At 39.5% G+C, this 12,751-nt stretch overlaps 1 protein-coding gene across 1 annotated transcript in view; it reads right to left on the reverse strand.

Annotated features, from left to right (window-relative positions):
- The window catches only part of LOC140307472 (ethanolamine kinase 1), a 35,206-nt gene that overhangs the window by 19,484 nt on the left and 2,971 nt on the right, over positions 1 to 12,751 (reverse strand). The window contains exons 2-4 of the mRNA XM_072386377.1: positions 8,683 to 8,945; positions 6,362 to 6,514; positions 63 to 211 (exon numbers count right to left, since the gene is read on the reverse strand). Coding sequence (XP_072242478.1) covers positions 63 to 211; positions 6,362 to 6,514; positions 8,683 to 8,945 — 565 coding nt within the window. The remainder of the gene's footprint in view (positions 1 to 62; positions 212 to 6,361; positions 6,515 to 8,682; positions 8,946 to 12,751) is intronic.

A 12,751-nucleotide genomic window follows, 5' to 3' on the forward strand; every position in this document is an offset into this window, starting at 1 on the left:
TATCAACATTAAAGCAGTTCTGAAATAATCTTTTCTAAAAGCAACCCACAGGCATCCTTCACCTTCTTTGTGGTTGTAGATTATGTTCTTTGTGAGAAGATCGTTATGGCAGAGGACAGTCGGCGAGTTTATATGCGAGAGGTGTCTCTTCAATGACTCCATTTCCGCCGACAAAGTCTCAAAACTGGGAATGTCCTGTAGAGTCTCGGAACTGATGGGAATAAAAACACTAAATTCACCTTTTTTGTGACGAATATGGCAAGACAGTTACAAACCCACTTCAGATGGTGTCACTATATGTCACTATGAAAACTTACTTTCCAAAAGAGTTCAATTTTTTTTCCAACTTTAATCTGTAATCTAATTTGTTTGAATCTTTTCTAACAGATGCAATGTCAAAGAAATGCTGGCCGACGTTATTTTCCATTTAGAAAGTATTTGACAAATTTAAAATCTAGTGCAACACACTCTAAAGGTTTGGAGCAAAACTGGTCGAATATACAAGTAGCACAGTTCTGGAAGATTCTACACTCTGTAGATTAATTGGTGATAGATGAGGGTGTCAGGATTGGGTATAAAAGTGGCATCGACCAGGCTTAGATCTTGACGACACTACTCCTGATCATTTTCCCATCCTTTGCAAATTATCCAGATGTTAATGAGGACAGTGCCTCAGTCTTTTCAAACAAGGATAGGTTGTGGTTCATCACTTTCATCACTTTCCTAAACATAATTCTCTGCACAGCATTGCAAAAAACGTTGGTCTTTGAACATCTACAAGACATAATATTGTGACATAGGGGTACCTGAGTCCATGCCAGATGTACAGTGCAATCCATACTCAATGCCAGATCTCGTTCTGCACATCTTACAACATTGTGGCTTAAAAGCCACAATGTTGACAACAACAGATTGTTGCAGCTGAGATCTTGTATACAGCAAAAATTGACATAGATCCTTCTCCAATTTGCAACATTTAGTACTTTCAGGTGCCAAGCAATTAAAACAAGTAAATAAAAGAAGGGGGGATGTAACAAGTTTTAAACCTGTGGCTATCCCAGCTTTTTTTTATTTGCTCAAATTGTCCAAATACAATAAAGCTTGTCAGCGAAGACAAGTCAATTTAGTTGAAGTCAATTTATTTGGACTTACATCTGTTAAAATGTGTTGTTCAAATGAAATAACACATTTCAGATTTCATTTTCCATTTTAGAAAACCTTTCTCGGTTGACGTTTGCACAGTGGATGTACAATTTGGGAACAACATTTAATGATTAAATGATCTGCTTTACTTTCAGTTGTTATTGTTTAAAGACTCAGTCAAAGGCAGATTTTCCCCTTACACACGATGACTCACCTGCCTTTAAAAACCACTCACCCTGAAAGAATGGCATTTTTGTGGATTTCAGTAAATGTTAGTGTGTCTAGTTGTCTGAACTGAGAATGTTTCAGAAACCAATTTAAAAACTTTCAGTCTGCATTTGAGTCTTTAAAGTTGCGTCTGGAAATCCCCTTGAGTTAATGGCTTTTTTTCATGTTTGACAACAATAACTTTTTTACGCAGAAACGACCTGTATAGGGTAGCTTAAGGCGAGACAGAGGAAGTAAGAGTGCAGATATGGACGATCAACTTTGTCATGAACTCTTCAGACTTCCTCCCAGGAACAACGTGTTTGTAAACTAACCCAGCTCAGTGGGCCTCAGCGAAAGGTTACGTGCCTTGTTTTTACTCTGTTGATAACTCAAAGACAGAGCAAATTTCTTCGACGTCAGTGCAAAATGCACCTGGAAGAAATGCTGCGCAAGCAGCCGTCTCCTAATTAATTTCCATGTTTCCTTTTCAGTCCCACCGTCTGCCTTGACAAGAGGGTACTTTAAACAGTGTAATTTAAACACTACCTATTTATTCAAAAGGGAACAAACAGATGCTCCGTTATTATATACACTTGGAGACATAATTTAGTGAGGCCTGCGAGGAACGCACGATAAAAGCAAAAGGAGAGGAGGCTTGTTTATGGTCGTGACACTGTGGCTCTGCTGCTTTACACAATTCCACCTACACATCCTCAGCAACACAAGTCAGTTATTATCTACCTCGAGTCCATTCAGTCAGTGTTCGCCCTAGCTGAGGATAGAAGGATCAAGGACAAGATGACTGAATCAGAATTCTGAGATCTGAACGATAAACTATTTGCAAGCATGTATGGAACATGGGAACAGTATTTTAGATGTACTTTCTCCCTGCTTCATTTTTGACCTCTCTTATGAACTTAAAACAGTATTTTTTACAGTATAGTTTATTTTCATTATGAAGTGTCTTTGAAATGCTCTGTTTTATTTTCTATACTGCATTTTTATAAGCTATAGGCTCAAAATGGAGTGCTGAATGACATTACATGCCAGTGAAATCTTTGTTACTGAAAGCCGACCCCTCTGACATGCACAATTCATCTACATCCTTTTTAATATGAAGTGAAACATGCAGATGAATGGTGAATCACCCTGATTCCTTTTCAACTCATCCACTTCTTTAACTTAACAAACTGACTTTATCGTAGGAACCCACGAATAGCTAAATAAAAGACTTGCATCGACTTTAAATGGAAACCTGTCGCCTTGCCATGAGATCTTTTTCTCCCTTTTCTGTCCTTTTCATGAAAAACAGCGCGTCAAGTACATTCGCCTCCTGCTCCCTGTCAAGTCTCTGTAAGGTAATTAGTGGAATTTCCTCCTCTGGCGCTTTATCATCAATGTGGCTTATTTACATATGATTTCAAACACCAGCCGAGCTCCGCAGATTTTTTTTCCTTTTTTTCTCACAGTTTTACATGATGTGTGGGAGCGCAAACGGGATACATAGCAGGGGGCCTTTGGGAGAAAAAGAGGTCGCACTTATGCTTTCCATTGCTTTTTCTTTCTTTTCTCTCCTTTCTCTGACTTCTGCTGTGCACTCGCTCTCCGAGCCTCACAGCTGCCGCAGCCTCCTTCGCTCGCCTGCACCCCCCCACCTCTCCTCTCCCTCAGTCTGTCTCTCCCTCTCTTTCTCCACACAGCGGGTGGCTTGAGAGCTGAAGACCTCCTCTGCAGGTGCAGCCTCTTCCTGCTCTCTCTCTGCCTTTCTTTTACCGTTTCCTCTGAAGATCACATTCAAATCGGCACTCAAATACAGTCTCAAGTACAAAAGTTTCTCAAATGCTTATTCAAAATTCTTTTGAGTTTTTTTCCCCCTAAATCCTTGGTCTTCTCTGTTATTGCCTCTGTGTCGTGTTCCACATCCAATTGCCACATTCAGGAAAGCAGTGATTAAACACACACTACATTTTTAAACCTAAATTATACCATTAAATATATCACATTTCATAAATTTCAAAACTCATATTCTGCTTTAGTGTTCCTCCCACCATTTTATCAGAGTTTTTCCACACCTCATATTTCCATCTCCTAATTATTGATCATTTTCAGATCATTTTGAATTGCTCCGCATGCCTTTCCATGTGTGAACAGCAGTGGACTGTGTCAAGTTACACAAATGTCTCACAGTATAGCACCATCTATTGGGCCTCTGAATGTGGTGCAGTTTACTTCTGTGGACATCAAGTCCATTTTCTATACCCGCTTATTCCAATTCAGGGTCATGGAGAGTGGGGGGGGGTTGGGGGGTGCTGGAGTCTACCCTAGCTGCCATTGGGCGAGAGGCAAGGTACACCCCAGACAAGTCGCCAGTCCATCACAGGGTACATTACATTTCAGTTTATGTTTAACCAGAGTTGTTGTTTTTTTTAAATAAAGGGGTTATCTATCTTGAGTTTGAAAAGTTTTGTTTCTCAAAGGAGAATATGGGAGTGGAGGTCAACTCTGTTAAAGTCCCGGATTACATGTTCTCCGATTTAACTGCTGGGACTTGAAATTGAAAAATGAGTTTAGCTTGCTGGTGATATCTCAAGGTTGATTTAATGCATTATAATTCAGGTGATCATATTTTCTGTTAAATGTAGTCATTTTGTGAGGTGTTGTTGGGATTTCTTATTTATGACCCACTTCACTTTACTTCAACTGGCTTTCACTTATATCTTTATGGGTGTAAATTTATCTCTTTGAATCCTGGTAGCTTCCCTCTAAAAATTAACAAAAAAAGAAATCCAAACCCAGGCACCCTGGCCCTTCCAGCCTCAGTTTTTTTGGACTTCCGACCCCGTCACTGCAAACACAAACAAGGTTGAACGTTTGACCGATAAGGGAGAACGCTGCAAGAAGCTCTTGGCCAAGCGTCTGTTTCTTTGTAGTGTCTGAAAGGCCCCTCTCACCTCTCACCTTGTGAACCCTGTCAGAGATAATGCAATGTCATTGCCATGAAGGCCACTCCCCCGCCTCGCTCCCTTGACCAATGGCAGCTCATGTATGAAACTACAAGTTGGGAACTGTTTTCTTAAAAGGCGAGTGATGGGTGGGTGAGAGAACTCTTGACAGGTTTGAAAAATGTGAGAAAATGATAAGACATCAGTGGAAGTGCTGCTGCCTGAGAGATAAAAATGTGGAAAATGTGACTGGTTTCTATCAAAGAGACAACACTCAGGCAGCCTCCCACCTCCACCTTGACAGGTATTTGTTTAAAACATGATATTTTCAGTACAGCAGATAACTGACAGCTCTCATTACACACTCACACACTGATTTGGACCCTTTGTACACCTGACATGACTAATTAATTCACAAAGCCCCAGTTACTGTTGCTACTGTCAACCTGTTAAGAGATAATTATTAACCAGGATTCTTGACTTGGTCCTTTTTATTCTAACAATCTCATGCACACTTTAGACAGTACAGACAGAAAAGTAGATTTGGCATTGGGAGTGGATTTCTCCCTCCTCTTTGGTGCCCTAGGCAATGGTAGATACTTTCCTGACACTTTTACTGTTTGGCCTTTGCACAAACCCACTTTTATATGGTTTCCAAATGCAAGCAATTCATGGAAAGATGTTTGAAAATGCCAAGGATGCACAGGACAAGGGTCCTAAGAAAAAAAAGAAAAAAATGCAAATCATTGATTTTTCAAACCTGCTTTATCTTATAGAAAGGTTGCCGGACCCTGACTGCCATCAGGTAGAGGCAGGTCGGCAGTCCATCATAGGGACAAACAAACACACAAATCACACCTACAGCCAATTCAGAATCACCAGGTAGCTGGAGTATCAATGGATACATAACTCTACAGAGAAAAGCACCCCAATAGAACCAGGAACCAGGAACCACAGTGAAGTGATAGTGTGACACAAATGAATGGAAATGCAAGCAACCAAAATTGGGCCATAAAAAATCTATAAAGACAAAAAAAGTGTTACAAATGATGTGCTGAATTACCAAATGGGAACCAAAATAGATTAACACACAGCATCTGCTGGCTTTATGTCTCTTTCAGTCTGGATTTTGTGGCCATTAGAAGGACAATTGGGAGGCATCTCACATGTCTGTGCCCAGCGGTCTGTCACGTTTTGAGTTTTGTTTTGTCATGTTTTCAGGTCTTGGTTTATTTCTTGTCATGTTTTTTCTCCTGTCACATATGTCACCTGTTTCTGTTCCACAGCTGCACGTCATCACTAATCACCTCCCCACAGTATTTAGTTTCCAGGTTTCCATCAGTCATTGCAGAATCCTCACCGTTCCTCTCATGTTCATGGCCACAGTTTTGTCAGGTCAGGTCAGGTTAGGTTTTGCCTCTTGTTTCATAGTCTTGTTTTGTCTGATTATTTTTGCCACAGTTTAAGATTTTTGATAACCGGCTCAGCTGTGCATTTTGTTCTTGCCTAGTGCTTTTTTGTTAATAAATCAAGTCATTCTGAAGTCTGCATCTGGGTCCTCCCTTCTCGCACCATGAACCCTGACACGGTCTTCCTCATAATTAATATTTTGAAAAAATCCACAGCTTTGCGGCATTATACCATTGGACAATTGATGGTCAAGACATTATGTTCTTTCAACTGAAACTTGCCTCGGCTGCTTTTGTACTTTGCCTCTTATTGTCAAACGTCACACTATTTTTCTGATTAGCCTTACTATCACTATGTCAACCTTTTGGTTGACAAACATGCCTCTCAGGTTTCCACAAAGTCTCCCCAGTAAGTACATGCATAAGTCTTAAGGCAGGCTATCACCATACCTGTATTATACTTGGTTTGACACCTTCATTTCAACTTCCCCTTTTAAAGGTTCCCCCAGTCCAGCAAACCTATTATTTGACTGAGCCAGGTCACCAACAAAGCTTTGCAGTATTACCTCTCAGTTGCTTGTTGGAAACTTAAGGTTTGCTCACTTGTATCATAAATATGAATGAACATGTTGTCTTCAGAGACTAATTTTATCATACCTTTTTGTGCACTGCTGCTCAGCAGGGCTGTTGTCGATGTCGCTCTGCACCAGTGTGAGAAAATGGGACATTTTCGTCCAGAGCAGGGGTTCAACAGGCGGGCCACATTTTGGCAGTATGGAGTGGATTCTCCCCATCTCGGCTGCGATCAATCTGAAAAGAGAAAACATGTTCTCAGATGAGCCTGGCCAACGCTGTTATTGCACAAATAATCATTATCAGAGCAGAAACACAACTCCCTTTCCATTTGGTGTTCTTATCTTGCTCTGTTTTTTTAGAAACGGACCTTGTTGCATATGTGACCTTTTGACCACTTAAACGTTCTTTCTTGAGGAATGTTAGCAGTGACATAAAGTTCTATGGGTATTCCCAACAGAGGGCATCGGGCAGAGTGAGGATTGATGTCTATTGTGGCCCTGGCTGTTCAGCCTTGGCTGGCTTTGTTGTTTCCTACAGTCCCGTGGTGTGAATGATGATGCTGGCCTGTTATCATGAGAATGATGAATGAAACAAGGGGCATGAATAAACAACATTGCTCAACATGACAAGTGACTCAACAAAAAAACACCATTAAAAAACACCTGCATCAGCATAAAAGAAATTAAATACCCCGATAACACGTGTGCAACTCAAGCGAAGCAAAATATTGAACATTTCACATTGTTACAGACCAACACTGCTAAGTTTGAACAAGTTGTGAACAATCATCAGCCTCCCTTTGCTATTCCTGTTTCATCATGGTGACATCATAAAGTCAGGATAATAAGAAATGCACACTGGCGACTTTGATATATAGTTTGTTAGCCTGTTCACATCCGCATTTATTCAACTCTCTGGCACACACTGCAGCCTCTCTCCACAATCTACCGTAAAAGTTAAATCTTTTCAACGTATAAATTCTCAAGGGGAAAAAATAGGATGGCAGAGTTTTTTACACCTGTTCTGATTATGGAGCACCTCTTATGAAAATAATGGATTTAAGAACATAAAGGCATATGGAAATGAGGCACCAAAAGGTGCTTCTTATTCACCATTCCAGAATTCATTTTTCAACATTAAAATAAGGCAATGTAGAAAAATATGTAAAAAATACGATACATAATGATCATTTGAAATAAAGGCTTCTGTTGACACTATCTAGGGTACTGTGTATTGAAATGTAGTGCATCACATGTGGCACCATGTGAATGCATACAAATGTGTCCACAGTCAAGGCTTCTACAGTATGATAATGAGTTTTAGAGGCCCTTAAGAACATTCCAGCTGCTTAACACTGAACTTTTGAACTTTTCCACTGGATCTATATTAGCTTCTTTCCACAACATAAAACAACAACTTGTCTTATTTATTTTTTTTGGCCAAAGATTAAGTAAAGTCTAACTGTGTGAAAAAGAAATCTTGCTGTGGCATTCAGTCCACTTTCAGTGTGATGCTTTAATGTCCTCCAAGAAGTTAACTTTTGGTCAAGTGTTTATTCTTTCTATTCAAAGTTTGTCCCTTTATAAAGTGTGGCTTCACTGATTATGGTGGACTGACGGTCTCTCATGCAGTTCCACCGCAGGGCTTGAAGGACACACTCATCCAACAGCGGTTTCCATCTGTGGGCTTTATGTTCTGAGATTTCTCCTGTCTCTTTTTTATATTAATATAACTATTTTACAATCTTTTACCCTGTAGAACTGAGTTTGTCACAAAGCGTTGATGGAGTTGGACGGTACAGACACTAAAAAACTATAAAACATTTTCTTTGGCAATTGTGATATATTTCATTTGTTATGAGTGAAGGTTGACATTTTTTTCCCCAGAATTGTGTATATTGCAATATCGATGGAAAAAATGTGTGTGAAAGTCATTTTGGTATAAAACATTTTTTCACTATGCTTAAAATAAACTATAGCAGATGTCCTGTTAAACTGTTAAATAATAGCATAATTTGGACATCTCTGCTTCCCGTGCTTTTGTTTTTCTTTCCTTTTTTTTTTTTTAAAGGGAAATCCTCGACTATGAAGGGTTAAAGCAGAGTGAAACACAGATTTGCAATCAGTGTGACTTGTTTTATCTCTAACTTTTTACCAATTATTTCTGGAATTATTTCTTTTATGAACCAAATCTTACACAAAATAACACTGAAGTCATCAGTTTGCCACATGACCAGGTCAACTGTGAATGTGTAAATGTGAGGAAGAAAATCAAGACATCCCACTCACAAAGAAAAATATAATAATGATGAAATTACACATGACTCTTAGCGCATTGGTTTCTGCTCAAACACGTTTACAAAAGGGCTCATTGACAATTTGGAAAGCTTTTCTGGCAGAGACCTGTAGATGGACGGTTGCCGTAGTAGCTCATCATCCAACACTGTTCCTTGGACAAATTCATAGCAGATGCCATTCTCGAAGCTGCAGTAGATCTCGGGACCACAGCCATGTGCATGGAAAACCTGGAACATCTCCACCTCCCGGTCCCGGTTCACGTAAAGTTCTGTCATTCTGCCATACAGCCGCACCAGAACACAACCAGACTCTTGAAGAGATCCCATGTAGCATCCGATCAGCTGGTTAGTGATTCCTTCTGTAAATGTCTGGAATGGAAGAAAATTAAAAGGACGACATGAATACATACTAATACTTGGATTTTTTTTTCAATATTTTAATTTGTCTAGAAATGAAACACTATAGACTATATACTAATTATCATATTATGCTCTAGTAATGATAATTAGGGCATTTTTATATACTACACATACATAACATATTAAATGACAGCTTGTTTAAACCATTTTCGTTTGTACAGCACAAAGTCATATCAGTATTCAGTAACTCTCTGCAGACCTTAGGACCTCAGTCCGAGTTACTGGTAATGTATAACTACTGTATCATAGATCAAACACAGTAAGTGTGGAGGAGAACAGCTTTCCTTATTCTAGGTTTCAGATTACTGTTTTTTTTACTTGAACTTCTAGCACCCCATCAATTCAAAAGCCTTTCATTTACAAGCCTCATGTATCATTTACTTAGAATTTTCATTGACATTCTAAGAAGACAAAGTTAAGTGCAAACCAACAGAAAGAAATGCATGTCCTTATTTATAAACTTGACAGAATACACGTTTGCACATAATTAAGCTGACATTTATCAAATATGTAAATATCATCTTAATGTTCAGAACGTGACAGATCAGCAATTTCCTGTCACAAGTAAAGTTTTGTTCAAATATCAATAGTGATCAAACATTAACAATATGATTGTGGCATCTCAAAAATATTGGCTCTGGATTTTTTTTTCTTTTTTTTTTGGTAAAAAATTAACTATGCTCCAATATTAACAAGATGGATCCTACTTTACCACTGAGGACATGTCCTGAAGTGTCAAAATCTACTTTTACCCCAGTAGAAGATAGAAAAGAAACTGACAGTATGATATATTCAATCATTTAGCATTTATCGATCATTTCCTGGATATAAACTGAGCACAGACATGTTTTCTGCTGTCTGAACTGTACTCAACAAGACATGAGAGACTTTGAGAGAGTGTGAGTCTTTGATGCACAGAATGATGTCAGAGGTTATGGGTTCAGTGGAGTAGAAAACTTTAAAATGTTTACAACAGTAGATGAACTAGAACCCCAACAGCAAAAACGTGGGTAAAAAAATTAAATGTTGCTGAAAGCAGAATTAATGATTTGCAAATTTTATAAAGCGATATTTTATTCACAATATCATATTGAAATGAAATACTATTTCATAATAAATATGAGCTCATCTTGAATTTGATGGCCACAACACGTCTCAAAACTCAGAACTGGGTCCATGTTTTTCACTGTGTAGCATCCTCTCTTCTTTTAACAGTCTTTAAATGTCAGGGCACTGAGGAGACAGTTCCAAGACCTTTGGGAGATGAATGTTGTCCCTTGTCTTCCATAAGCACTGATGCACCAGGCTTTTGAATTGAGTGCTGATAACAAGCTGGATGGTCCCTCTCCTCTTTTGTCCAGCGGATGCAGCTTCAAGGAGAACGTAGAATTTCAATTTGTCTACTCACAGAACAGTTTTCTATTTTGCCACTGTTCAATTTAAATTAACTTTGGCCCAAAGAAGACAGCTGTCGTGCTAGATCATGTTAACATATGGCTTCTTCTTTTGGCATGATAGAGTTTTAAACTGTATTTGTGGATAGCATGGCAAACAGTGTTGACAGACTGAATGGGGGAATTCTGGAAGTGTTCTGAAGCCCATCCAGTGATTCCAATGACAGAATCATCCATCTATTTTCCTTTTATCTAAGGTTGGGTCGTAGAGGTAAAAGGTCCAGAGGGGAAGCCCAGGCATCTAGCTCTCTAATCACAATCTCCTGCTTCTCCTGGAAGATCCTTCGGTGTTCCCAGGCCAAAGAGATATATAATCCCTCCGGCAAGCTCTGGGTCTGCCAAAGGGTTTTCTTCCCAGGGGAGTGTGCCTGAAAAACCTGCGAAGGGAGGGGACCAGTAAGCCTCTGATGTAAATAGATGCTGGTCAGAACAAAGATGGACCAGACGAGCTCTGCCATGGAATCCACCTAGAGACCTGATTGTAAGCCTTCTCTAAATCCACAAAACACACAAGGGCTGGATGGTACCTGCAAGTGAAAAGATCTGGTCCACTGCTCTACAACCTGGACAAAATGGACCTGACAAATGGTCAGATCCTCCTTCCCAATATCTTGGAGTAAACTTACCTGAGTAGGCTGAGCAGTGTGATGCCTAATAGTTGACTAATCTCGTCCTCCTTTTTAAAATTGGGGACCACCACCCCAATCTGCCACTTGATAGGCGTCTTCCTGAAAACTTCATGCAACATTAAAGACGTGTGAGCCAAGACAGCCCCTAAAACATTCAGATACTCAGCATCTCAGAGGGAATCTTGTTCACCCTCGCACCGGGAATCGTTTTTACTATCTCAATAACCTCTGCCAAGGCAATGAGAAAGTTTTCTTCTCATGTCTTAAGGTTCTGCCTTTTTGGGGGAGGACATGTTTGCCAGACTAAGGAGATCCTCAAAGTGTTTCTTTCACACCTCAAAGATATCTACAGTTCTGGTTAGCAGTTTTTCACCCAGGCCAAGTACAATGTGGGATAAGCCCTGCTTTTCCTTTCTGAACCATCGACTGGCTTACTAGAAGTTACCAGAACTTCTGCATTACCTTGCTGAGTTTCTCCCATGCCAACGATTTTGTTCCTGTAACCAGTAATAATGGTACCTGTAAGGTGCTTAAAGTAATCCCTGGGACAGCCAGGCCAGGAGGGCCCCACTTCTTTAGCTTGACAGCTTCTCATCTAACCTATTTCCACCGGCGGCTCCTTCAGTTGCTGCCAAGACAGGCTTTGACAACCTTCTGGCCACAGCTCCTGGAATCTGCATCTGCAGTGGAGGCTCTGATCATGTATGACAAAACTGGACTTGTTTTTATTGCAGTGCTGCCCAAGTGCCTGAGGCTCACAGACATCCAATATTGATTTTCAGCCACATCCCTTACACAAAAAGATATGTCCAGATGCATTGAATCTTTTGATACTGATCTTATGATAATATTATGTGCTGTAGATGATGCAATATATGAAGTCTTATCAATTTTACATAGAGGAACATTATTCTGAAATTGCTTCACAAGTTGTAGTAGCTGTTTTTTTGCAGAGATGTGTTTTGAAAGGTGTTGCTGCCATCAAATTTATGATGAGCTAACATTTTTCATAAAATAGTCAAATGCCTCACTTTCTGATTTGTTTTCTCTTTGAAAGTGGATACAGTCTTTGAATGTGACATTTGAAAATCACTGCATTCACAATTTATTTACTACAACAGTGTCTCATTACATGAAGACATCGCTGTTAACAGCTACATCTGATGTCTCACAACATAATAAGGTGCATATCTGACACAGTTTATATGGCCACAAACACTTAAAAGGAGAGGACGGGTGAATGGGGATGTTAAACCTAGAGTCCTATGCTACTGCTCACTGTTATATGCTCCTGTTTGGGCTTCTTTACTTTTGTGCTTCCCTCTTAAGCGCAAATAGTTATAAATATGTCTATATCTAATCTTTTCTTAAAGCAATTATAAATCAGATTACACTTGTTTACACATAAGAAGACTAATGTGGACAGAACTGAATAAATACAACCACTTTTTTTTTCTCCCCTGAAGTTTATTGAGGACTCTAACCGTTTCTCACAAAATATAAATATAAATATAAATATATAAAACACGCTGGGATTCACTAAAACAGACAAATATGCACAGGGGTACTCTTCACAGCACATGCAACAGTGCACTTGCAGAACAGTTTGCACTTCTCCATCTATGTGCAACAATACCACAGTGACCACTGTTTGCCTTCAAAGGCTCACTTT

This window comes from Leuresthes tenuis, unplaced genomic scaffold, assembly GCF_036924035.1.
Source record: "Leuresthes tenuis unplaced genomic scaffold, fLeuTen1.0.hap1 SCAF_5, whole genome shotgun sequence".
Classification (NCBI taxonomy): domain Eukaryota; kingdom Metazoa; phylum Chordata; class Actinopteri; order Atheriniformes; family Atherinopsidae; genus Leuresthes; species Leuresthes tenuis.